General features: G+C 40.4%; 1 protein-coding gene across 2 annotated transcripts; it reads right to left on the minus strand.

Moving 5' to 3' along the window:
• Positions 1-27,579, minus strand: spock2 (SPARC (osteonectin), cwcv and kazal like domains proteoglycan 2). Of its 2 annotated transcripts, XM_046402851.1 has the most exons (11): positions 27,123-27,578; positions 14,928-14,936; positions 14,342-14,387; positions 6,580-6,694; positions 6,105-6,210; positions 4,385-4,493; positions 4,047-4,181; positions 3,158-3,376; positions 2,528-2,590; positions 1,595-1,726; positions 1-1,032 (listed from the first exon to the last, which is right to left on the minus strand). In XM_046402851.1, exons 1-11 carry the CDS (start codon positions 27,309-27,311, stop codon positions 887-889), a joined length of 1,269 nt encoding a protein of 422 aa, XP_046258807.1. In that variant the 5' UTR covers positions 27,312-27,578; the 3' UTR covers positions 1-886. The 2 variants fall into 2 exon arrangements, with proteins under 2 accessions (XP_046258807.1, XP_046258808.1); XM_046402852.1 differs by lacking the exon at positions 14,928-14,936 and having other exon boundaries at positions 27,123-27,579.
• Between the last annotated feature and the right edge of the window lie 321 nt (positions 27,580-27,900).

Consider the following 27,900-nt stretch of genomic DNA (forward strand, 5'->3'; position numbering starts at 1 on the left):
TGGCCAGCTGGGCCACAAAGACCAGTTTATTTTGTTTTATTTATTTATTTATTTTTTATTAAACACAATAATTGATCCACATAATGATACGATGTACACTTGACAACTAAGCAGTATATTCTGCCAGTCTTTCAAGGCATTGATAACGGGACTAATAGGTGACAATCAGTCTTCTGATACACACATTATATACAAGCTAAAGAGTGATACGTCAGAAACTTTTTTTCCATGAGTCATGAATGAGACAGAGCACTACTGTCACATATGAGCCGAAGCGTATGACATGAAAAAGGGTGCTTTTCAATACTCTAAAGTGGCTTCCTCTCTTAATTGCCTGTTTCCTGCCTAAAATCAAAGCTGGTTATCTAAATTTTGTTAATCTGCAGAAAGATAAGATGAAAGAGGCCGGTTTGGACTAGTGAAATGCACCCAGTCTTTCTCCATTTTTTTTTAATGCAAGCACATGTCTAGCACCTGCAGCTGCTTAGAGTCTCCATTATGCATCAGCTAAAAACTGCTCAAAGATGCTTCAAAGGACATACAACAGAAGAGAACAAAGATTCACAAGCATAGGGGGACAAAATTCTTGACTCCATACCCAGAATTTCTTAATAGTGATATTTCCCCTTCCCCAGCCCATTTTAAGAACATCTTGTAACATTAAATACTACCTTTACATAATGTATCTCCCCTTTCCCAATCCCTTGCAACCCCCTCCTTTGTTTGTTCATAAGCCAGTGTTGTTCTGAGTGTGAGAGCTTCACCGTGTCCATTTCTTTTCAGGATCTGTGTTGTGTGTGTGTGTGTGTGTGTGTGTGTGTGGGGATGTTTGTGGTTGGGACCACCGAGATGCTCTTGTAGAGATGTTGGACTACACACTGGCCCTTTACCAGATATAGCCCCCATCATCCACCTCTCCCACCTCTCCCTCTTCCTCTTCAGCTTCCTCTGCAGTCTCCTCAGCTTCTTTCTCTTCTTCGTCCTCCCATCCAACTCCACTGCCAAAATCACCTGAATATGCCATTTCATCATCTGCAGAGAGAGAGAGAGAGAGAGAGACAGAAAACACGTGGGGGCAGAGGGAGATTGAATTGGCTTTCTCGTGTAATGAATTCTGTTCAGTATGTCTACCTCTCAGCTTTGATGGAGTTCTTTCTGTACCAACAAGAAACGTTAAAATCAATTTCAAAACATTGACTGTGCTGCCAGAAAAGGAGAACGTGTTTGACTTTGTCTGGATTATAATAGCTATTTCTAAACCTTGCCAGGGGACTCATTCTTATCAGGCGCTGGTTCAGTCCAACCGGCCCCTCATTTATCTTGAAAAACTTTTCTCACAGCGACAAACAGGGCTTTAGAATGCAAATGACTCCGGACACATGAATGTGCCACTGGTCCCTGCAGTGAGTTACATTGCAGTGGGCCTCAGTCTTTTAACATAAAGGAAGCCTTGTGCACAATGCATGCAGGGGTGCTGGGGAGAAGTGGGCCAATGCGCAGCTGACATTTTGAGGGCTTTTTTTCTTTGCTACATTCAGCTTTCAAGTTCAAATTCCATTCGAATATATTGACAACTGAGACCTGTGGGACTTACCGCAGTCTGGCTTGCCACGAATCCTAGATCCGGCTACTTCTCCTCCGTTTTGGTCAACACACCAGCACTCTCCCCTGTCACACTGCTGCTTCCTGTAGTAGCCGTCCTCATCGCAGCTGGGGATGAATCGACCTGGCATCCGCACACAAAACACACAAATAAGAATCAGGAATGGTAAGGAGATCCTACATACCACATAATCTCTCCAAGCCTCATGAATCATGCCTCATCACGCATGGCAATGAGCCCAAGTGAGAATGTAATGCATGCAGCATATGTGGCAGCCAATTCAATATTCCATGAATACAAATATGTTCAAGGAGCACGATAAGGATGAATAAGTATTAAGTCAGCATATTGCAGCATAATGGACTGGTGTAGGGTTGTATGTGTGTGTGTTGGGGGGGAATACAGCTTGTGTTCACACATAAGAGTGCAGAAAAGCCAGGAAAACATACTGCAGCTGATGATGACATTTCATATTTCAGTTGTTTTATAGTAATGTAAATAAAACATACATATAATTATGACACAAATGAGAAGGGGCAAAACAGAACTGTCTGTCCAGTCGTTCAAGGGAACATCTGAGCGTCGGGCTGGCAGACTGTCCCCTGCTCGCCACTCTGTGTCCTTGGAGAGTCCTGACTCAGAGCCTAGTCAGCCAGACAAAATCTGCAGTACGCACATGCGTGCTCACACAAGTCCAAATACACACACATTCACATACTCACCCACTCACACATGCCTGTAAGACACACTGATGGCTGGTTTCCTTTGCCGTCTGTCAGTATAAAGTTCTAATCCATAAGACTCATCAGGGCTAAGGACTAATCTGCACCTCCTGCATGTCATCTGCTGGCTGAAAACCCCCCAAACAGGACAGATCCAATTGGGCTGAAATGCTCTTATCACAGGTACATGTCAGATACCTACCAAACTTTCTCTTGCCACCGTCTAGTACTTGGATTCTCTCGAGTTCAGCCAGGCAGGATGGTTCTGAAAAAGACAGAAAAAAATTTTTAGAAGAGGAACAAAGTACACTCCTCGGCACATCTAGACACAGGGCAGAGATAATGACTACCCAAAAGTCCGACACAAACAGTTAACTCTCAATAGTGACTTGTCCTGTGAGCGTAATCAATGTTTTCTAATGACCTCCTGCAAATTTTAAAATCAGTTCCCTTGTATTTCTTTCCCAAAGAACCCGTAGCTTGAGACCTAGACCTAGTTTCTGCTTGGTTGGCTGGCTGACAGCCTCAACTTCTGAGAGCTGTGGGAGAACCAGGCTGTCAACAAGCAGCAGGAATGTTTTTAGCTCCTTGTGGTGACCGTTTCACCCCATGGGGGAACCGACGGATGTGCAGGATGACAAATGGTGACGGACCAGCACACAACACAGAGGTGGCTTCACCTGAGGGCAGCTGAGTGCCTTGAAGTTTGAATGCATTCGCTGAGGGGAATATGTCAGCACACAGGCACGTGAATGTGCATGTGTGTGTGTGTGTATATGCCTGTGGACACACACCCGTCACACAAACCTCACATCCTCTCCAGAATACTCACTCTCTCTCCAGAAGCAGAGGCACCACTCAGCAGTAGAGACCTTGCCGTCCCTGTAGGAGTCACAGGAGTTGAAGAAGGGCCGGATGCAGACCTCATACTTGTCCAAGTTGATGGCAGCCAGCTCGGCCTGGTCCAGGTACAGGTCACTGTTGGTGTCCAGCTTGGAGAACATCCAGCCTATGGAGTCCTTACAGCTGGCCACCAGGCTCCTGTCCAGCACTGCAAACACAAAGACAGACAAACAATCATTCATTTTTATCAGTGGACAGCTGCACAAATAAAAATGAAACCATGGCAGCGTGCTCAGTAATATCTCCAGTCTCCAATACAAATCCATCCTATTATTTTGTGATTTTGGTTTGTGAAAATGGCAGTTGACCTTATCGTTATTGACATATTACAAGAATGTCAGATTTAAAACTTGCTAAACAGGCTGGTTAGGGTCTGGTGCTTATCAGGCACTGACCTGTGGCCAACCAGATCCTGAGGCTCACGTATTGAAGCTCCTGTATCTGATACAAAGTTATCTTGATCCATCAGCCCGAGCATGTTAGTGGCTGTAACTGCTTTCAAAAGTATTTGATATTCAGTAATTGCTTGCACGTGGAAGGTGGGAGCAGTACCAGCAAAACCATAAAGCTCAAAGCTCAATTTATAAGGATTTTAATTTCCCTGTTGGACTTGTTTTTACCTTCAGAGCTGTGAAGTGTAAAACTGTAGAGGCAAGTTTTATGTGAGCAGTAGCTCCTGGGCATCCATTGTCTATTTTAAGATATAATAAAAGACTAAATAAAAAAACTTGTTTAGATATTTTTCTTTTAGGACACTGCCTGTAAGTATTGTATTCCCGTGTTAATGCTGTTGGGATTCATTAAATAGTAGCTCTGACCTGATGTGGCGCCTGCTGCAGTGGTTCTGGCTCCAGGCTTGCTGTTGTTGCTCTGCTTGGCATTGGTCTGCAGCAGTTGGAACCAGTCCCTCAGACGCTCACCAAGATCAGCCAGATCCTGTCCAGTGCAGCTCTCTGGAGACCAGAGGGAGGGGAAAAATATCTGTTGCACCTATTCATGTTGATACAATGGTTGTTGATCTTATTGTGTGTGCGTGTGTGTGGGTGAGACAGATACAGGATAAAAATGGTAAATGGGAAGCTTTGTATAGCAGTGATTACAGGCAAATTCATTTTTTTTGCATACTTGTGTGTGTTGGTGTGTATTTCTATCTTACCGCGTTTATTCTCCTTGGCTGTAGGGACAGCAGTTGGACAAGGACACAGACCTGAACACTTCAGGGTAAGATCCTTCCCCGTAAGACATGCCTGCTGCTCCAGCTTGCACTACAACACAAACACACAGACACACATTAACACACACTGGTAACATTCACAAGGGGACACAAAGGTGAGGTAAAATGAATTATTGCCTCAGCACAGATCAAATATTCATGAGGTGACCGACGGTATACCTAAATTCAAATCAGAGATTTTGCTCCTAAATGTGCTTCCCAACCTCTGCCTGCATTCAAGGTCAGGAATAGTGATACAAAAGACAAAGCATAAATCAATAAACATGTGGGAATCTGTCACCACAAGGCACCAATTGGTCCTTCTGAGACCATACATCACGGCTCTTCGTCTTGTTGTTTTCCTCTGAGAGTCTCTTCACATACCTCAGCTCTAAATATGTAAGGTGTATGTCACTATTCGCCACAGAGTACATTGTGTTAGCATTAGCATAACACAAAGTCAAAGCTGTGAATAAATGTACCGGTACTTGACAGATGCACCTATTGTTATACACTGGTAGTGCTTAGCATTTCAGTGCAAAGATTTTAACATGTGTTACCTAAACTGGTAATAGTCTTAAGGCTATTTTAACAATTCTAATAAACACAACATATGTTATTACAGAGCACATATAACATACGGGAAGCTGAATCGACACTTACATGAACTGAGCATTATTTTCACTTTTTTACTGTGGGGGATGCTAGTACAGTTTCACTGCCAAATTTTGCAGCCCTCACCTACACCCATTTGTACTGTCACTTCTTTTCTCTTCAGAAAAATACACATTTTTTCTGACACTAATTGGATCCAATTGAATTATTTTTTTCTTTTCAAACTCAAACCGACATTACTTGTCTTTTGGCTACCTGGGGGGCAGCAGAAGCAATCCATAAACACAATATTCACATATTAACACTCAAAAAAAATGTATGTCGAATGCGTTAGGAAATATTTAACCATGAAGACACTCAATTTGCGATGTGTTTACGGCCACTTGGCAAATGTAGGTCCAACATTAGCTTTCTTTTAGGCTTTATCCAGGGAAAACCTCTTTCTCTTTAGCTGCTAAATGCTACTTCTAATGGGTAATTTAATAATTTCAATTTATCATCCCAAGAAAAACACATCGATGTGTAACTTACATGATTTAAAGAAACAGATATATAACGCTGGTATGTTTGTGAGACTGATAGATAAGGCTCAAATCAATATCACAATATTACTAAAAATATATTTCTACTGTTGATATACATTCAGTTCACAGTGTATTAATTACAGGTAGGCATAACTTATCCAGTCTAATACATTAGATATGAATTATTCCTTTGTGGAGGTTCGAATGTTAATATTCAATGTTGCAAAGTTGCAAAGTTATGGTAATTTTGGAGGATGCAGGTGTTAACCCCCACTAGTATCAATGGGTAAGACACAATATAACACCTAACATATCGTTAAGTTCAATCCACATCTCTGAAACGGTTCCAAAAAGAACTGGTCCCTGTATTAGACTCTGTTGGTGTTAAACTGGCAATTAATAAATAAATAAACTGGCAATTGAAAGTATATCACAATATTGCAGATTTGTGTAAAATCATAAAACCAGTGTTACATCAGACAAAACCATCAATGACTAATCCAGTCGGGTATGCATTTGCTTACCTTTGAGGCGTAGTTGTGTCCATCTGATCCACAAACCGGCCCTGTGGAGGAGATGGGGCAGGGCTGACAGTTTCCATCAGGGGACCTGAGAGTGGGTTGCTTCAGTCTGCAGGACAGAGGACACACAAACACACAAAGTCCAGCTGAGAGAGCAACTGCTGTGCTGATTCAGAGCACAGACGCAGCAGCACCAGCCTGGACGTGAAGCAAACAGCACTTTTCCTCCGTGTTGTCTGAATGTATTAGTTTATCATTAAACAGCAGGCAGTCGTACTGCACCGGTGCACAAACAAGCTTTATAATTATCAATATGGCCGACAGGGAAACACATCCCAGAGCGGCACACGCCACTGACTGTAAACTTGTTTTTGTTGACCTCATGAAAGTCTCCACTAATGGAGAAGATTTTTTTTTCTTTACTATGAGTGTGTTTTGGGAGTTAGTCAGTTCTTGCCCAGGGGCTGCACACACTCACCTGTGCTCAAGTTTCTTGCGGTTTACACACACAGCTCTCTGGTAGCCCTGGGCGATACACACCTTGTGTCGGCTGCACTTAACCTTTTGACAGGGGTCCTTGGTGGTGTCTACATCTGGGGGGGGATAGAAAATGAGATGCTCAATTGTGGTATCCTCATTGCTTCACTTTTTACTATTTTCTCTATCTGTCTCTGCCCATCATTCTACTTTCTAAGATACTAGAGTGGTGCAGAAATGTTGGTCTTGCACTGTAACAAATTTTGACGCATTTTGTGCTCTGCACAGACAAATGAAATGACCTTCTAACAGGATGAAGCAGATTAAAGTGTGTCTAATGCAGCTGTGCATGTTTTGATGTTTTGGGAAAAGAAAACATATTTGGGGTAATGTAGACACATATTTAATATTACACTCTTGGTGACCTTCTAAGAGAAATACTTTTCCCAATGTAGGATGAAGCCTGCACAGCTAGCTCACTCTTCCTCATCCATCACTCTCTTTGCTCGCACCTAATGCTGGACCGTGTGTCAGCACCCAACACACACTCATATGTCACAGCTGTCCGTTCCTAGCAGGCCGCTGAGAGCCCGACCTGGATGTCACTCTTTATTCTCTTCATAACTCCCAACCTTTGTTCACCTTTATTATCCATCAGTATAGTACAGCAGATTACAGCTTATTCACAGAATACTATTAAAGGTTTAAACTATATGACAGAGGTGCTTGTACTGAGCCCCTGCTCTTATTGTATCCCGTTTTATGGTACTGTCATAATTTAGCAGGCAGGCTTAGGTTCTCCTCTCTCGTCCTCCCCAGTGGCTGAATACATTAATGCTAGCTACATCACAGGATTATTGAAGTGACCTGACAGATATCTGATTTGAGAAGCAAATCCAAAACAATACACTCCCACCACCACCACCTCTGTCATGGCTGAGCTGGTTGTATAACTGACTGACTGTTCTGACTGAGAAACAGTGAGGCTTCAGATGCATTAATGCCCAGAAGCAGACTCCTCATCCATTTAGGATCCATCCACATCTGCCAACAGTGGAGCCTTATTCTCTAGTCGCCCTGTATCCCAGTTGGCATTGCTTGGGTAGAATAACTCAGCGTACAGTATCACACACATCTCCTGGCTTTTGTCTCTCTGCCTTTCCTGCTCTTGCTCTTTCTCAGCTCTCTCCTCTTTTGTCTCTGCCTACCTTTTTTTCACTTGCAGGTTTGAGCTCTGTCTAATTCACATCAGTTTATCATCAGCAGCCAATTAAACCCTAATAATACATTCTGACACAAAGGGGGACAAGGAGATTAAGCTACTAATGGGGATACAGTGGGTAGGGGGGTAAGTGCGCAAAACTATGTACTTGGCAATCCATCCAAGGAAGATTTAACCAATACATAAGCAAAATGAACTGAAAGAGGCAGCATACAACTAGAGAGCAGATAATCCTGCCTTCTAATAGCAAAACATTTGTAAATAAATCTTGTTGGTAGTGAGCGGCTACAATGCTGGCACAGCTTTGTGTTGTGAGTACAGAAGCATAAGGTGGCTGCCTGAGCCTCATGTTAACTTAACAGGCTTCCACGGATTAAAGCAGTGCCTGCAATGATGACGTTTCCATAGAAACAGGCTCTCTGTGGTCCGGGAATCATTTCTGGGTTGACTGTGATTTGCAGCTCAATCTGGTGTTTCTGAGAACTCTCTCCCTCTCTCTTTCTGTCTATCAATCAATCTTTCTTCCATCTTTTCACATTCTTTTGTCTTCTCCTCTTCCTCCCAGTATTTTCCTCATCACATTCATTCCTTCTATGTTCACCCTCCCATGCACCCACCTACTTCCATTTGTACTTTTGGAAAGTCTCTCTCCTTCAGTATTAAACTAATGCCTGCAGCAGTAAACCTCTTCTAATTAGGCTTCCTGTGCTTCAGTCTAATCCAATCCAGATTAACATGAAGGTTATCTCTGCAGATTGAGGATATCAGAAGCATGGTTCAAGCCACATCCTCACCATCAACCCTCTTACCCACTATTTACACACTCAGTGTCTAATATCATCAGTGTAATCTTGTTTTCCAGGTAACAGTGAGGACAGACATGTCTCTGGCTTGTCTACAATTGTTAGTTCGGGTTAATGCAAAAAAAAAAAAAAAAAAAAAGGTTTAAATTCCCACAGTGACAAACATATAACCACCAAGACAAGAAAAGGATAATAAAGGTCTAAACTTAGATCTGCATCTAAACCTCTGTGGGACTAATAAAGGCCTGTCTTATCTTATTTCTTGATTTTCTTGGCTACATGCAGGTAGAAACAAGCTGACACAACATGGACATGTTGTCACCTGTGATGGTGAAAGCTGCTAGGCTGCTAGCTGATAAGTGTATTTCCCAAAATAGTGAACTATGCCGTGAAAAATAATTTAAAAATATCCTAAAATATTTATAGTGCAGCTTTAAATCTCCTGGAAAAAATGTGATCATAAAATTACTGTGAGTGTGAGTGTGAATAATAACAGGGAAATAAAAACAAGTGAAGGATTTGTTTTGGAGCATAATTGGAGAATCAGATTGACTGAATTGAATGAAGTCACAAGAGGATGTTGTGAGGCACGTCTTAAAAAGGTCAGTTTTAAATACACCCCTTTGAAGTTCTGTAAATATGCTGCTCCCTCCACAGCCTGGTATGTGGGGTTTTGAATTTGACAGAAGCAGCCCCAGGTGTCCTGAGGATGGAGAGCCAGAGGGGGTGACGCTGGACAAATTTGTGGAGTGTGAAGGTGAGAAGGGCAGCAGAAGTCCCTGGAGGAAAGTGGTGGCTGTTTTGGGAGGTTTAGAGTTGTGGCGATCCAGACAGAAGCATGCGTACAGCCTGTACAAGAAATTGGACACAATTCCTTGTGGGCCAAGAGTCTGATTTGGTGGATAATGTAATGTAAGTAAAAATGCATTAATGATGATGATGTGTTGAGAATTTTTGCTTGTGGACAGACTTCAACAAAGCATTCGATGACCATACTATTTACTGTATGTGTGGCTGTTAATCGATACTGATGATTAAGAAGCTCATACACACACACACAGAAACACATACATATAAACTGTAATTGTGTCTGTGAGCTATCTAAGCACTAGTATCTATCAATGACCTCAAGATGTGTCAAACACTAGACCCATCTCCTCCACAGGGCCGGTGTGTGGATCAGATGAAGTGCGGACTCAGCGTGCTTTCCTATCTGCTTGGTGTCTGCCATTGATCTGAAACCACTGATTTCTCAGAAAATGTCAATTCACCATTCACTGTTCCCCTGGCCTCAGTGGCTGAGATAAGCCTCTGAAAAAACCAAGGAACTCTCAAAATTGTATATATGTATATATATATATATATATATATATATATATGTATATAAAAGGATCAGGTCTTCAGTGAGTGCATCACACAAACAATTGAGCACTGGTGTGTTTATGCATGTGTATATAAAAACTTGTTTGCTCTTACAAGTCCAAATTACAGCTGTTCTCCTGCAGTGTTTACTGGCCTAAGAGCGAGTTGATTCAATCAGTTGCCTGATTGATGAATTGACTGTAGAAATTGGTTGCAAATTAGCGTGACCTCTCCCTCATTCAGCACAGCGCTGGCTGAAGTGGAGTGCGGCGCCTGAATGCAAATTTGCACCTCAGTCTGTTGTTGGTGCTGACTGCCTGTGTGTTAGGAGTGTTGACAGTTCAAAAGCTTTGACTTCCTCTGCACGGGGATGTAGCGGTCTGGGCTGCCTGGCTCAGAAATGAGGCCTGCAGGCTCATCGAGAGTTAAGACATCATACTGATTTAGTGATGTCTCAGAGGGACAAATCTCCTTTTTTTTCTCCTTCGCTTCATTAGGCAACTCATAAAGGAAGGCAGATCAATGGAGGGAGATAGCATACTCAAGTAAGAACAAGAGAAAGGGAAATAGAGAGATGAAGGGCTTTATGTTGGATGAAATGAAAGTAATGAGGTACTATTCATCTGACAACCTAAGGCATGCATACGCAGCTTTGCTAAACTGTCATAAAAGCTGAGCACACACAGTTAAAAACTGACATTACAGAGATGTCACTTGTGAAGTTGATCTTTGTTTACTAGGCTAACTCAAGTCACAACCCAGACACAAGTGGGTTAGTGTATTATTTAAATGTCATTGTCACACAAGAACATCAATTTTTTTACGTTCTAGAGTTTTTAAATTCTGCAAAATTTACAAGGTTGGGGAAAGACAGGTTACAACAAAAAAATCATCGCTTGGGTTATGCAATCTAAGCATTTGGTTTAGGTTAGGAAAGATGAATGGTTAGGGTTAATAAAGAGTAATTGTGAGAGGACATGAACACACCCGTCAACTTTGATACCCTTTACCCTGCATGTAAAACATAAGACAGAGAATTGTCTAACATTGGTATACCTAGTAGGACACTGAGCTGGTTACTTAAAAAAACGCTATTAATGTTTATTAGATACAATATGTAAAATAGTCTCAATTGTCAAGACTGACAAAAGAGATGAAACACATGATTATGTTGTGCAATTTGACTATAAATGGAAATTAATGTTAAAAAAAGGAGCTGCCAACAATTGGAAGATGCAGACTGTGTAGTCTGTCTGTTCTACAGTGAGGTTCATTTTTATTTCACAGAACTGGTCAAGACCTTCAGCCATGGCATGTGAAACACTCGTTCAGTAATATTAAAACAAGCTCACAACAGTTTTAACAGATCTTTTCACAGCAGCCATGTGGGAATTCAGACTCTGAATCTGCTCAAACTGCAAGACAGCCAACTAAAATTTCTGACAGACCAGAAATTCAATCGTTCAGACAATTAATCTATCATCATGATCTGAAGTCTACTAACTTTATAAGAAAACTCTGTGCCTAGGACCACTGAAGCTGCTCTAGAGGCTAGTAATACCTTACTGAGACATTATTTGGTTTTCCTTTAATTTGACAAGCATCTGCTTGCTGTTATGCAAAAAAAAAAAAAAAAAAAAACAACAACAGAAAACACACCATCATTGGTAATTTTCTGATTTTCTTTCATTGAGATCAATATTTCTGCAAATGAAAATTCCAGTTCCAACACGTATTGGATGTTGAACGACTGGTTTGTTTTGCATTTAAATATATATGAAGACCTCCAAAGCAATGTGACACATTAAAGCATTATGCAGCTCATTACAGCTCTGTTATTTCCATGGGATTTTGCTGGCTAATGACCTTCTCTTTGTATTTGTAGTAGTGACCAAACAGCTTCCTATTTACAGAGAAACTGAGGCCCTTTGACTTTTTCCTTTTTTCATTTACGTCGTATCATACCATCAAGTCAACACACTTCCTCCCTTGAGTCCACAATTTCCTCATCACCAAACAGCCTTCGAGTTGGCAGGAATAATGTTGATGTCAGTCGCTTTACACTAAATCAGGGCATATTAGCTCCCACCCCTGTCTCAATCTCTTCTAAAGCTTTTACTTCTCTCTTTGGCCTTTCATTGGAAACCATAATTAGTCCTTCATTAAGCCCTTGGAAATTGCGCTAATGGACTCTGCCATTCAGCCGACTTCATTTAAGCTGCAAATCAAGCGACAATGGTTGAGGACACGACTCTGTCATGACCTCATCTTGCAGAGGCTCAATTAAGGCTGCAGTTGCGGTAGGAGTAGAGCAGGAGACCTCAGACTGTCTCTCCGCACGTCTTGTGCGGGAGTGTGGCAGAGGAAGAGAAAAAGAAGGAATCAGAATGAAGTGGTGATGGGTTGAAGTCTAGCCAATGTTTAGTGTCTCCAGGGGGAGGCACATCAGATCCACTCAAGCAGATAAAACAGAGCGCTAACATCTTTCAACCTTTTCGCTGAGGAACCACTATAAGTGTGGACAGCAAGCAGCTGACCTCAGCTTACAAACACAGAACATACGCAACACTGTCTAATCCGATGAACCACAGAGAGTCTGGGAAGCATCACAGTTCAAATACAGGCCACAGATTATGTCTCCATGCTACTGTGCAGGCTAATATCATTCAGGTTCAATAAATCAAGCGGCTGAGCTTTGACTGCGTCAGAATGCATCCCAGGCAGCTATGCCAAAACATGTTTAATTATTTTGCCTGGATGTCTTAGATATGTTTGAAGTTTAATTTGAAGTTTATGCTGCGCATGATGAGACATTTTGAGAACAGACAAAGCAAAAGTGCATAAACTACCAAATTATATGAAGCCCAGAAGGTGTCATGGGGGAAAAAAGCACAAAAAAGATTAATGCGCACAATTGATTTAGCATGACTTATCACCTTCATGCTGTTGGCCATTTTTTCACTCACTACGGAGCTCAGGCTTGATACGATTTTGTTTTCTCCCTGAACAGAGATATGTGGATATACAAGTTTTAACTATTAAAAAATATGCTGTTGTTGAGCTGCCTTAAATGTATTTTACAGGTTAACAGATTGTTTTAACAACATTAAGTTACAGCTTTTAACAACAGCAGATCTTCTCTTTGAATGTAATCGAGGCTGCCGAGATTATTAATGTCTGCTTCTCGTGTTTGGCTGCCACAACCAGAAATGCGTATAGCGGCAGTATAACCAACCAGTCTGATTTCATAAAAATTTACTCAGAGAGAGAGAGAGAGCCTGAAAAATGCCTGACAGCAGTGTGTGTCAAACTGTGACTGACGTAAACAGAATGAAGAAGCAACTGCACTCAAAACGTACTCTAACAAGATACTGAACTGTAGATATACAGTAAATTATTCTTTAATGAAAGTATTATGTCTCCTTAGTGAGACAAAAAGCATTGAGGAGAAGGAGATCTTTGGTATATTCTGAATAAAGAAAGCATGAAGAATAATTTGAGCAAATAAAAATATAGTTTGATCTACTAAACTAAAACTAGATAAAAGCTAAAACAAAATTTTATTCAGCAAACAATAGTTTCATTTGCTCACATTAAACTATTCTGTGCATGATAATTTTTTTTCAAAATATACTGTAATTTATGTGGTTGCTCAAAAAATTATCATATCCTCAGGAACAAATATATTGCATTATATGAACTCAAAAATATTTTAAATGGCATTCAAGGTCCTAACTATATGCATAAAACTCGGAATGTGGAGCCTTCAGAAAAGCCTTGTTTTTACTGACACCAGTGGTTGTTGAATGAACTGCAGTCAGAATCCTGCATTCCATTGGTGTGAAGGGGCATCTTCTGGCGCATTGGCCAAAACAATGATGTGAAGTAGACTGAGAGTTGAAATGAGCAATGAATGCTGTAAAATAAATCATAATCATATTTACAATAATGCAAAGCTAGCCAGTTTACCAGCCAGGTCAGCATATGGAGACGGAATGAATTAGGTGACTTTAACTGCTCAAGACAGTATTTTGCTATGGCTGGCAAATGTTAGCAAGCAAGCTAACATTAGCTAACATTAGCCAGCTAAAACCAAAATATCATTATATTTCACATGCTTTGGAGAAAATGTTAGCTTTTTGACTTTGGACTTTGTGTTGGACTACATACTGTCAGGGGAGTTGGTCATTTGTTAACATTAGTGACCAGGGAGCCCGTAAACACCACATCCTTTGAATTTTCCTTGTAAATTTTTAAAGTTACTTTACAGTTGCACGTTTGCAATAAAAAGTGATCAATGTAAACTGCGCATTACATGTTGCTTTAACTAGCTAATGTGACAATGTGAAATAGGTGAGATGCTGTGTGAGACTTACTGTCACTCGAACCTTGATTTTCATCCCACGTACGAACATAATCATCCTGCGGAAACACGAAGAAAGTAATCATTTTTTAGCAGCAGCAGAGAGTGGTGAGCCACATAATTCACACTGCAGACCTGTGCACACAGTCTTATTCATAGCATAACATATTAACACTCCGTCATCGTCATGCAGAAGTGAAATAGTTTACATTATCACCGCACACTGATTATAATGTGTACATTAGTCTTGCAGGATGATAATTAACCAAGTGAGTCACACCAGAGACAGATGGGTATGCATTATGCCATGTCTGCATGGAAATGAGCCCAACAGATCTACACCCGATGCCTATATGTGAGAAATGTCACACCGGGAGTGAGAATTTGTGAAAGTACCTTTTTTTTGCCTCACTTCATTACAAAATCAATTGTTTTAATCAAAATGAAGAAGCTGAAGGAGATTTGGGGAAAAAAAGAGAAGACGGATGGAGGAGAAGAGATAAAGGCACACAAAAAGACAAGGGAATGAGTCATGAATGAAAAAGACTTTGCACAAAAGCAGCTGGAGGAGTGTTGTAGAAAAACTGGAGAGAACTGACCTCTACCTCCTGGTGAAATGACAGCAAAAGGAGAGAAAAGAGCCAATATTAGTGAAGAAAAGTGCAGTTTCAGATACAGAGTATTAAACTGCATTCAGCGACATTTTAAGGTCCTATGTAAACCCCTCATAATAACCTTCAACGATCACAACTCACACTTTTGAAACATGCTTCATCAGGAAATTGTTGGGCAGATTTGATTGACAAAAAACAATACCACAATGTTCATCAAATTTTTCAGTATTTTAAAGAAAAATAAATTAGAAAAGAGAGGGAAAAAAACATAATTACAGAAATCTCTTTGTAAGAAAATAGCATTTTCTTGTAAGATCCCATCATTCATAGTAAAGAATTAATTGAGAAAGTATATTAACTTATTAGAGCCTTTATAATTAAATAAATTACACACATTTTTGATTGCATTTTCTTCACATATAAGGGAGCCCCAAAGGAGACAGTACAGATGTAAAGCTTTCCTCACCATATTGCCGTGACTGAAATAATAAACATGAGTAATTTCAGGATATTTACAGTCGACCACCTCCCTCCCTTCTTAGAGATGACTTACTCATCACCGTAAACATTTACTGTACTGAGAGTGTGTGCCAAACAGCTCCCCATAAGGTGATAAATCCTGACACAACACGTGAAATAAGCAGCCCTCGTGAAAGCTGGGACCTTCTTCTTTGACCCTCACAGTTTTATTTCACAGAGGTAAATATTTTCATTACTGGCAAGGACTACAGTCGAGCGTTGAAATCTACCACACTGCGCTTCTGCTGCTCTGCCCATTTCCCCTGCTCAATTATAGAAAAATCACTTCCACTAAACTGGCTTGTGTCTGGATTCTAACTCAACACTCCAGCTGAGCTACATGACTGATCGTCTGTTATATTGTTTAACCGTGTTGGGCCTGATGGAGTCCTGTGTTAGCAGGGTGAGACCTCAAAGAATTTACAACCTGGCCATCAATCTGATGCCTCCCATGTCTCCTTTATTGACACCTCAGCCCCTGCATTATTTAGCCGCCTTTCTGTATTTGTGTTTCTGCCAGGGCTGATGAGGAAAGTGTCCTGCTGCGCTGACAGGACTGGAAATCAATAATTTCATAAAGGAGAGGCTGCAGAAAATGTATTTGGGTGAAAATAAATTCTCCTGAGTGTACAATGAAAGTGAACATGAGATGCAAAAGTGCGGTGACAAGTTTGGCACGCAGCAGAGGAGTTATATCACTGGAAAAATATGACTCACAGACCAAAATTCTGAAAACTGACATTTTTTTTTTACACAGAAGTGATTAGAGGAAACAAGCTGAGTGTTGGAAACACTCAGCTGTATCCAGGAGCTCTGTGATCTACCAGATAACATCAGAAAGATCTGCTGTTGTTAAACAGAGTTAGAAAGCTTACCCTCTGCATCAGACATGGCAGCCTGTTCACCCCGCTGCTGAGCTCAAAAATACTGACTGATAGATCACTGTACCTCAGTATCTGCGGCAATGGGGGGCATCACAGCCTGATGAGCCCAGCCACTGGAAAATTGGGCTCAGCTCATGAGGAACCAAAAAATAGCATGTGGAAGACAAATATTGTGGGTTGCTGGGTGGATTGAAAAAGGAGAATGAACAGGAAACTGGTTGTATGCAGGTTTATCTGACAGGTCGTGTGCGTGAATGACAGGTGTTTCTAGGTTAATGTCAGCTGTCAGATTCACTCTGTGTTCACAGTGGTTATCCTGAGGGGTTTGTTCATGGTGACAGCGAAGTGCACCACTGCCTCATCAGTAACAAAGGACACAGTAATAATGCTCTCATGTGGAGATCTGGGCAGGCTTGTTGGCCGGATGAAGGTTTGTACTTGACCTTTTCTAACAATTAATGTTAATGTCTGCCTTCATTGGATACATCAAATCCACACAGGACAGCACTAGTCATGAAATTCACACAATAACTAATTTCAGCCCATGCTGCCTCCAGTCACTGGGTTTCATGTATGTCAGTGCTTCCCTTGCCAAAACCTTTTTATGAGTGAGGTGAAAATGCTTCAGAGCTGCTGGAGAGTAAATACAAACATCAAGGGAGGTCCAATCCTGCAATTGTAGACCAGTTCCAGCCATCTGTGTGGCAGTTCAAAACAGCAGTTCAGGTTTGACAAAAGCAAGGCAGCTGAGCGTGTGGCTTCCTCGCCAAAAACTACTTGGTTAGGGTCTGGCAAAGAGCATTAATTAGGCTAAAATAACTACTGGGTTAGGAAAAATGTGGTGTGGATTAAAGTGTTTTGTTAGTTATGGAACTATTGTCATTTTGAGTAAATGAAACCAACACTGACTATAAACGAGAAACTAATACTGACATCCTGTGTTTAACTCTGACATTTTGTTGACCTAACAATCCATTCCAACTTCCTCCTCTCTGGACTGTGGTTCTATAATGTCACACTACTTCCTACTTTGTGAAATTAACATAAATATTGTTTTTTTTTTGGCACTTGCTGAAACAATATTTTTGTGAGGATAATCTCAGGAATATGCTTCTCTAATACATCTGACGAATGAGAAGTGCAGGCTAACAAGGAATTCATCAAACATCCTTGCAGAATGAGACCGGCACACTAAACTGAAGTGCTGCATGACTATAACCTCCCTCCAGATTTCACTGAGGTGCTGAAGTCCCACTTTGTCTACAAGAACCCCTCCAAAGACAAAAGTCACTGAGAGATAAAGGCGCAAAGAGGCTGACCATGTACAATAAGGATTTCTCACCGAGATGCAAAGGATTAATTAACTGATGAGCAAGTGGGAAAAAAAATCCTAATTTCACTTTAAAATAGTGAAAAAAAAGAGCCTTGCAGTTGGCTGAGTATTCCAAAGGTACAATAAATATCTTCCTTTGAAATGGCACATCCTTACAAGACAAATTCACTCTCTGATGCTTCATTTTACATCAGTAAAAATCTTGTGGAAGCACGCTATATAAACAACTGTGTTAGATACAGTTGTAGCACAAAAATAACTCCCAAATCTGATGAAATAAAGCTGAGAAATAGAAAATTGCAGTGCCCTGAGGTTGTATTCAGCTGTGATGCTGCATACTACATCATATCACTTCCTCCCACCTGGAGATTCATATGAAGACTTAACTGCTGTTCACAGGCTCTCGGCTTTGGTTTACAGATCACACGAGGCACGTCTGAGATGAAACAAAACCCCTTAAACAATATTCTCATCCTATATGTTCTCCACATCATGCATGCTGTGCTGCAGGGCACGAGAAGCAGGTCCCGTTCATTCCTCTATTTCTGAATGCACGCAGGGCTGAGAGCTGAAGGATAAAGATTGCAGAGCAGAGGCAGAACATCAAACGCTGAGAGCCTGGATTGCCTCCCTTACAGGACGGAGTCAAGAGCAAGGCTTATGTAAGAGAGCTGGGAGAAGTGGGTAAGTAAAAGGTGAAGTGGGGGTTACTACTTTTGGGAAACGGACTGATTGACAAAATAAGGTTGTAGACAAAGCAGATATACGCGAAAAGTCGAAAGATAAATTGGAGATGAAAAAACGTATCTCTACTGACTAAATTATGATTATTATTCTGTTGTCCTTAAAGCGTAGCAATGAGTGGTGCATCAAGTGCTTTCTGTCACAGTGTATACAGGTGGCCCTACTTTACAAATGAAGGTACAGGTAATATTTTCCCAAAAAGATGCCAGAATTAATCATCAGTAAAAGATAAAACAGAAAAGCACAATTCCTGCAAGCACAATAGCCACTTTTATCATAGTTTGATATAAAGCATGGAGATTACATACATGTGACTGTCTCTCTGGACACAGATACTGCATTAATAATATGCACACTCACACACCCCACCCACCACACATTTTAGTTTGGCAGAGGAATCTTTGATATACATTTTAATATTCCATAATGCTTTATCTGCAGTTCCATATATTTCGAACGTGAGGACTAAAATGGTATTTCTGCATTTCCCAAGTGTACCTGCACATAAAAGCACGCAGCCATGATCTATTTGATGTCATTGTAAATTTTAGGATTTGTCACATATTTGCACTATTGAAGTTCTCCAAGCTGTTACAGAATGTTCTTGTTTCGAGCAATTGGTAGTAAAACGGAGCTGGTTATAAATACCAAGCTTCTGACAAGTGGCATGAGTAACTAGAAGTTTAAATTAAAATCTCTCATTTCTTTTGAATCTTTCAAAACAAACATATGCTACTGTAAATAGTGTGTTTCTCTATGCTTTATACTTAAAAATGTTTATATTTGCTACATAAGATACACTGTATACTGTTATACATGGCATCCTTCTGTTTTAATGAAGAATTAAATCAGTAAAAGATAAGCAGAAAATCCCTAATTTTCATTTGTAGACTTTAAATGCCTCCAGTACGCAGTACGTTTCACAACAGGGAAACATTAAACCAGAAAACACAAACAGAACACTACACAAAGGAAGATTATGCACCCTAATGCAGGAGAGTTTGAGTCTCAGCGACGCTGACTGGTTTTGCATGTTTCTTCACTGTACTGCATTTCGGCAGGGGCTGTACAGAATAATTCTCCTTGCAAAATTGTCAGAGTTGAGTCCACAGATAATTAAAATCTGATGTGAAATGTAAGCCAAGCACATCTGCAGATTGTGTTCACCTACAATAGATGAGCCAGACAAAAAAAACCCTACTGTAAGATTAATAATAAATAATTTATATAATTCTTTTGCATCACTGTGCAGATAGATTTTCTGTCTTAAAGCATACAGTACCTTGACAGATGATAGACATATTGCACTCGGCCTTGCACTCAACATTACCTTGTCTGCTTGCAGGTTCATACATGAGCAGTGTTTTTCACACTGCAGGTGGTGGACAAAAGGTATTCATTCATGTATGCAATGAGTGCTGTGACACTCGAATGCTATAGATATTGTGCATTATAATTCCCTTCCTCTTCAAGAAAGGCTTTCTTCACACTCAAGTAGAGATGAGTGACATCAAATGAGGTGAGATGAGGTCGAATGCAAAACCTGACTGAAAATTGGACTCAATTATGTAAACGGTGAATTGCTTTTTCTGTTTCACTGGATACATACTCAAAAATACAGGACAGAAAAATTGACTGGTTTCACTGAATTTGACAGAAATTATGATGCATATCGATGGTGAGTTCTAAATCTTTCTTGCTTTGTCCTTTTTACAATACACGCAAACACATACACACACACACACATACACATGTACGGCTATAAAAAATCACACTTAGTTCACAAAGCCAGCTCTGTACTCACTATCTATAAATAAAATCAGACCTTGTGCCTTTCAGGACCCTGCGGGGAATAAGAAACAGTCTGCAACTCACAGGAGAATCTGGTACAAACAGAGAGAAGCTTCACACTTCACTGAAAACACAGAGCTCAAGTGAAAAACAGACATGTACAACAATGGAAAATCAATGAAATTGCCCTAGAAGGGACTACAAGAAAGATAAAAATCAGAGAATGATTTGAGACCTGGGAATCTAAAACAATGTAAGATAGCCACAACTAAATCAGCAGCAACAATGGACTGAAAAGTGGTTCGTCTTGTGGTGTTCCAGTCATCGAGCTTAGCCTATTTTAAGCTGCTAAAAGTCTTTTAAAAATAGATTCACATGGTAATTGTGCTATTTTATTATTATTATTTTTTTTTTTTTAGATCCAGTCAATATCCTACAAAATCCTAAAAGTCGCTAGTATTTTTCAAAATACTTTGATTTGAACTTCAAAATTTAAGGTATGTACAATCACAGTGGACAACTTCGGCTTAGTTAGCCTGCTGTTGCTATTCCTGACTAGCTGCCAACCTTTCCAGCACATACAAAGATTTACCATCAAAAATCAGTGTGATTTCTAAAACACTAGGTCTGTGATTCGAGTAATTTTATACTGAACCAGTCTTCTTGTCTAGACGGCCCGAAAGAGACATTTGAATAAAGAAACACTTGCTGTGCAGAGCTAGTTTTCTCTAACATAATAGTCAAAAAGGTAAGATCAGACTGTTTCATTCTAACATAATTGTGTTTGGCTACTTGGCTTACCTACTTGAACAAACAAAATGAGAGTTATGCTTAAAGGCATAATATGCAACAATTGTCAGATGCTGTCAACACACCATTAAGTGATCCTGGGTGAAGACAGTTGATTGTTTAGTCTGAGTTGAGACTTAACAATTAACTATCTTTCTTTGGAATTTCTGACGCCCAGAAACGTCCTGAATGCAGCACAATAAGGAAATGCAGGCAGAGTTTCAGCAGATACAGACACACACTTTTAGTGAGTCATAGAGGATGATTAAGAGGGATTATTTTTATATGACTATACATTGCTTTATTTAGGAACGTTCCTGCAAATTATGCCATTAATATGCCAATAATACTGTTTGTACTTTCCAAACAGTATCTATTACTTGAAACATCACAAGATAAAAGGATAGCTTAGAAAATTATCTTAGCTGGGGTTTATGGAGGGTAAAAAATCTTATTTATTTTACTTTTCTTTTTTTTTTTTTACATTACTTAAAATCCTGTAAAGAGAAGGGCAGAACCACTTAGAGGAAATGCTACACAATGGACCTTTTTTTTCCCCCCCAAATTATGACCTACAATTCCAATAGAGTATGACATGCCTCTTGGAAGGAGTGCCAGGAGTAAGCTTGGACATGGTAAGCTAGTTATGCAAACTAGCAGGTTGCAACTTTTTGTTAGAACAGACAAGCAGACTGTTTAATTAATAAATTGCTTACAATTTTGCTCATGTATTGTTTTTGTTTTAGGAACCATACAAATCGCTCTTATTGTACACATTGCTTTAACATGTGGATAAATCCTCCAAGTCATGTTATGTCTTGACCTAGCTTTGTCTTTCAAAACCAGCATCTTTGCTCACAAGCTTGGGAGTTTCTATGTGTGCATGTATCATCATGTGTGTGCATGTTTTTCTGTTTGATTACAGCAAACACCTTCTCAACAAGCCTACTCCCAGGTGCTCTTAGGTACTAAAACATTTGGATTTACATTGTTATGTTCAACCACTTCTATCTTTTTCCATTCAGATTTTCTTGTATTGGCTATAGCAGTATACTGCACCCACAGGAACTGGGCTTACACTGGCTGTGACTCTGTCTGGCTCAAGCCCAAAGCTAATAACACTTGGGTGGCATTTATTACAGGGAAAGCCACTGCAACTTAGAGTTATTGTTAGTTTTAAAAAAGAAATCTGATTTATTGAACCGAGTATCTCAAAAATCATATGCAGTCTCATAATAATTTAAGAAGCATAGTGCATTTTCAAATGAGAGCTAATCATGAAACAAATGTAACTCAGTTTTAAACTACTCTGTTTCGCATCTGAATTGACACAAACTACCATCACACTCGTGCACCATTAAAGCACTGGGGCACTGGAGCGTACCAGATTTAGGAACAGATTGGTGACGTTTGGTTTCACAGGTTGTGTCATCTCCACATGTGAACCCTGGTCTCCAAGGAAGTGGTGTGTGCAACCTGCCACACAACAATGACCTCCACCCCTCATTACAGGCAAGAGCTCATTACAGGCAGGTGTTCTTTGAAAAACAAAAAAAAAAAACAAGTCATGCATGTGAAATGCAATTGCTGGCAAGGAAGAATGTTGTACAAAAGGATGCTTCAAAAAGGTGCATGTCTTTTTCCTGCAGCCATCAGTATGGAGAGTTCTGGCTGAAGATACTTTTAGTCAATTATGTATTCAAATGCATCTGCTACAAAATGTGATATTTATCACCTTTCCTCTTCAGAAAGTCCGATCTCTGCGGCACCTGTGCCCTTCAGCTATTGTACTGCAGTGGGAAGCAGCTGTATCCGTGCTAGCAGGGCATGATGAAAGGCTGTTTCTTTTTATTTTTTTTTTCCTCTACTCAATTACAGCCCACCTAGGCCTCTGGTAGCCTGCCAAGACACCCTACAGCGCACTAGTAGTCAGTCCAAACCGTGAACTACCGGACCATCCCTACTCAAAGTGTTTGAAGTGATTGAGACACACTCAATCTCCACTGGCAACAGAGCTGTGGACATTTGCTGCTTCATGGAGAATCTGGAGTATGATAAGGAACGACTCATGCCAGAGCACACAAAGCATGACCAGATAGACTAATGGATTTCTGATAAGCTGTTATCGTCATTCATAGCACTGATGCATCAGTAGCAGAGTATTCTAACATCAGAAAGCATGGGGTATTTGAGCATCTGTGTGATAGGAAAGCCAAACTCAGTGCGGGGTTAGTGATGGTAATTTACTGTTCATCTAGATCTAGTCTTTAATGGAGTATTTGGCTCCAGTGTTACAGATGCCATTATCCACAATTATGTTTCATATGCTAGGGTGAAATGATAAAAAGGAGCTTTGACTGTCGCACCCTCAATACAAAGTGTTAAAATTCTGCTGCTGGCCTGTTGCCAGTTTGAGTGCACGAGAGGTAAAATTGGGCGCCAGTATAAGTAGCTAAAGTAAATCTTCTGTCAAATGTTCTTGCCAGATTGCGAGAACCTGCTGCAAGTGCTTTCTCCATTCTGCATATTTAATCCACTGGCATCAACAAGGGATCAGATTTTTATTTATTTATTTTTTTTGAGGGCACAGGGTGTTTCCTGCTCCTTAAAAAAAGAAGTGAATAGCTAACAGGTGCAGGTAGGCTGCTGGGTGGTCCTCAGTTTCCTAAATGTAGAGGTGTTTTTAAGAAGAAAATTTACCAGGCACTGACAGAGGAAATGAGATAAATATTAAACAATCATACTGACATACATGATAGATGCTAACAATAAACGGCCTCTTTCTGGGTGAACTTGCATTTCTGTGTTCTGCGTTCATCATCAATTTTTAGGCACATATCTGAGTTTATCAATGGGAATAAAACATCAGACCAATTTCATGGCTTGGCGATTTCATGGACAGTATCATCTTTACAAGGGAAGTTGAGCAAAAAATTGAATTTACTGTTGGTTTGCTTTTAGTAGACACACCAAATTGAATCCGCTACGCACAAAATACCGACGTCTCTAGCCATTTAATTTCATGCTGAAATGAAAACAGACTTGCGGTGCTTCGACTGGTGGGATGATCCCTGCTGACATCTATTTGTCCCTATGAATGAGTCTTTAAATTTCTGTGTGCAGAACACATTTTCCTCGGTGCATATTCTTAGAAATTGTGCTTAAAATAAAGATGAATGAATGACAGACTACAAGATGTACTTTTATTATCATAACTGCAAATGTTTTCTAGCTACTGTAGTTCTCTGTCTTTTACTCATGCTTTATGGAGCTATCTAATTCAATTTTCTATTCTGTTTCTAACTTCACATTGAAGGTTCCTTATTAGTAAGGACTTTCTAGTTGGCCACCCTAGTCAGAAACACATGAATAATGAACAATAATTCAATGTTGCAGCCATTTTAATTTAACTACAATTAACTAATGTCTCATAAGAACTGCCCAAATATCACCATGGATGTCAGTCTTTGGGTTAAAATAACAGCTCTGCCTTCAGTTAGCATCACTGTCTTGCTTGTTCCCATGTTTTCTATTTTTTTCCCTGGATTTGGTGCATTAGTGGAATGAAATGTTGAGTGCACCTGTCAGATTAAAGGATTGAAGGTATCCCATCCTGTTATTTGTTGACTGTAACTGTTAAATCTAATCTCCTTGTCTTCCCTTGAAATAAATTGAAGTGTGCGAGTTATTTTTATTGGAAGTGAAAGAGCCCCTGATTCTGCTTTTGCATTTTATAAAAGAATAATAAATATGAAATATTTACAGTGTACATTCAGCAGTCTATGCATTGTGTGTGTGAGAGAGTTTGAGTGCATCTGTGTGCATTTGCAAAAAGGGAGAATGAAGGAACTCGCCTTTTATGTTGCGCAGCTTTGATTATTGCTTTCCAGTGTTGGATAAATATTCAACATTTGGCTCTCAGAGGACTGTGAAAGTCAACATCAATTTGTGTAATCTGAACACCTATAGCTGTGTCATCGGCAGTTTTCAACCGTATAATTCCAAGAGACTGAACGGCTCATTTTCTAGTTCAGATATTTTTTTTTTTAGCGCACAGACCAATATGAAGGAACACCAATTAAATGTTCATTATACTGGTCATCAATATTCAGCAGCTCTCATTAAGAATCATCAAGAAAGTAGTAGCTAGTTGCACACATGCCGTTTCAGCTGAGGTTTATAATTTGAATGATCTGAAAAAAAAATCTTAATAAGCCTTGCTTCCACTGATTCCTTCACCCTGAAGCAGAACTGGAGATGTGGATAGAGTCATCAAGCCCTCAGTGATACATGCTCCATTTCAACACCATAACACAGAGACTGCTGTTGCTACGGCAGCAAGCTGAAATCAAAACGGTTTCTACTGCAGATTCCCCCGGGAGGTTCAGTGGTTCACTTCTCTGATGTTTCTCCTGTCATCATCATCATCACCAGAGACACCACCAACACACCTACCTTTCAACGCACATGCAAATGCACAAACGTGCGCAAAGAGGCAACAGCCCTGACAAAATCAGGCTTGTGCGCTTGTATAAGTGCACACGGGCTACACACACGCACATTAAGACAAACACCCCTGGGAATAATGATCATGAAAGAGATACAGTGCGCATCTGTAGGGGTTGTTTCTCTTGCAGAGCAGCTTTGATGTTAAATTGAGCATAAAAAAAGGGGGAAACCAAAGCGAGTGACATCTTTATACTGAATGGCAACCCTTTAAGCAATTTTAAGATGATCCCACTTTCCCTGCACCATTTAGATCTTAAATTACTCCACATATTCTGCATGTGTTTTTACTCACTCTTGGACGGAGCGTTTTTTTTTAAATCAAGCAATAAGTAAAGTTGCAGTTGTAACTAACATTTTAGATGGAAACTGTGCTAATACTGAGCAGCATCCAGAGAGTTATGATCCCACTCAGACTTAATCTTTCCATGCCCATAATTTCATTACTTTCCTAAGCACAGTTACAATTTTCACCTTTTAAGATTTTGTATGAATAGGGAACAAAAATGACACCACAGCCTCTTGAGGATAGTTTTATTTAGAAAGGCTCCTCCTCAATGGATTGTTCTCATACAGACACTCAATCTGAAGCCAACTGCTCACATTTCAAATCCAATAATGATACCTATCACGTGCTAGTCACCGCCCTGGATCAATTAAAACCCAATTAACAGGAGCTATATGGAACATAATCCAACTACGCTATTGTCCAAATCCGGCTGGGGTCATTAGTAATCATCTCACAGAGCTTGAGGCAAAACCACGTCCTTACATTTACAGACACAGCAATATATCACTGTGCGTACCCTCCAGGCTTCCATCAATCCCTGCAACCCAGTTCAGTCTGTTCATGAGGTGAACATGCACATCAATCAATCACCGCCCCTCTGCTCTAATTGCTTAATTCTCTTGTTTGTGAAGCCTCCCGGGACACGTCTGGAGACACATCTGAGGTAACCCATATTAAGGGCAGTATGATGGAATGGGTCTATACTGCTCCTGCTGTGCAAGTGGGACGGCAACATTAATTGCTTCTAATTAACCGAGGGCCTATGCACTAAACATGGGCAGAGTGGTAGAGTATATATAGTTTGAGTTTGCAGCTGTGTCTTTATTTTGAACTATAACATTTCTTGAATTTTTGTGGAGGAGGTCAGAAAGGTAAAACGCCCGATCAGTGTTTGGCATTTACTTTTGCCATTACCCCAGTTATTAGTGTGTAATAGATGATTCTTTCTAAACAAAAACAAAAGCAGGGACAACACATCACATGAAGATGGCATTCATTCAACAGAAGGCATACTGTGGACACTTTAAACAAAATCCCTCACATATTTTCCATTTTTATCCCCTCATTCAATCAGTGTACTTATCCAACGAAAATGTAGACCTTACAGATATTATTTTTGAGTACCTTTTCCTTTCGAAACATTTGTGTGTGTGTGTGTGTGTGTGTGTGCTATCTTACAACACCAGCACCAAGTTTGTGTGTATTATCAGGCTAAGAAAGTGTGGGCTAACTATTGTTATTGTCTCTAAATGGCCATACGTGTTCCCCCATCAGCGCATCTACCGCATTGCCGCGCATCTTCTCGATCAACGTGGCGGACTTACATCTCTGAAGCGATTCCAGTGCTTGATCTTGCGGCTGTACTGTGAAATGGTGGACAGCCACTGCTCGTCTTCCATGAAATTCCCCGTTTTTTCCGTCTCTTTGACGCTCTTCACGTCGGTCTGGAAGGTAGAGCCCGCGAGCATCACCAGCGGGACGAGAAGGCACACGAGATCCGTAATTCCCACCATGGCAGCGGACAAAAACACCTCGCACGCACCGGTTGTCGACTTTCCTCTTCTGGGAGGTGGTGGAGGATGCTGGACCGAAACTACCAACTGATTAGCCTATAGGATGCTCCTTCTGCTGCTGAGAGAGGTGTAGAGAGAGAGAGAGAGGAGGGGAGAGAGAAAGAGAGCTGGGGGGGCTCTGTTTGATGATAGTAAGTCCTGGTGCTGTGTGATGTTTGTGTGAGTACGTCACAGACTTGTTTGCATTTTATTGCTGAAATTGGTGTTTACATGGTGCACCTTGAAAATGTCACGTGACGCCCTGCACAACACACTCATTGTGTGGGACAGCTTGTTTATGTGGAGCAGGATTATTTCCGTTTGCTTTATAAATTGTTTAAATGTCTATCACATTTGCTTAATTCCACGGTCTAGCCATCAAATTGCTTGAACAAATGGCTGAAACGTGAAAATATTTTGTTTCCTGTCATATAACATAAAGAAAAACAGCCGACCCTCACAACTTGAAAAGCTGGAGTTGAGAGTGTTCGGCATTCTTTCCTTCTTTACTTTACGATAAACTTCACTTAAATGATAAATCAGTTAACAA

The sequence above is a fragment of the Scatophagus argus genome, chromosome 10 (genome assembly GCF_020382885.2).
Source record: "Scatophagus argus isolate fScaArg1 chromosome 10, fScaArg1.pri, whole genome shotgun sequence".
NCBI classification, from domain to species: Eukaryota; Metazoa; Chordata; class Actinopteri; family Scatophagidae; genus Scatophagus; species Scatophagus argus.

Coding starts and splice junctions, on each gene's coding strand:
- spock2 (XM_046402851.1), bottom strand. CDS start 27,311: ATGGTGGGAATTACGGATCTCGTGTGCCTTCTCGTCCCGCTGGTGATG. Junction 4,494..6,104: donor GACACAACTACGCCTCAAAG/GTAAGCAAATGC, acceptor TTTGTGTTGTAG/TGCAAGCTGGAGCAGCAGGC. Junction 1,033..1,594: donor TCGTGGCAAGCCAGACTGCG/GTAAGTCCCACA, acceptor CTCTCTCTGCAG/ATGATGAAATGGCATATTCA.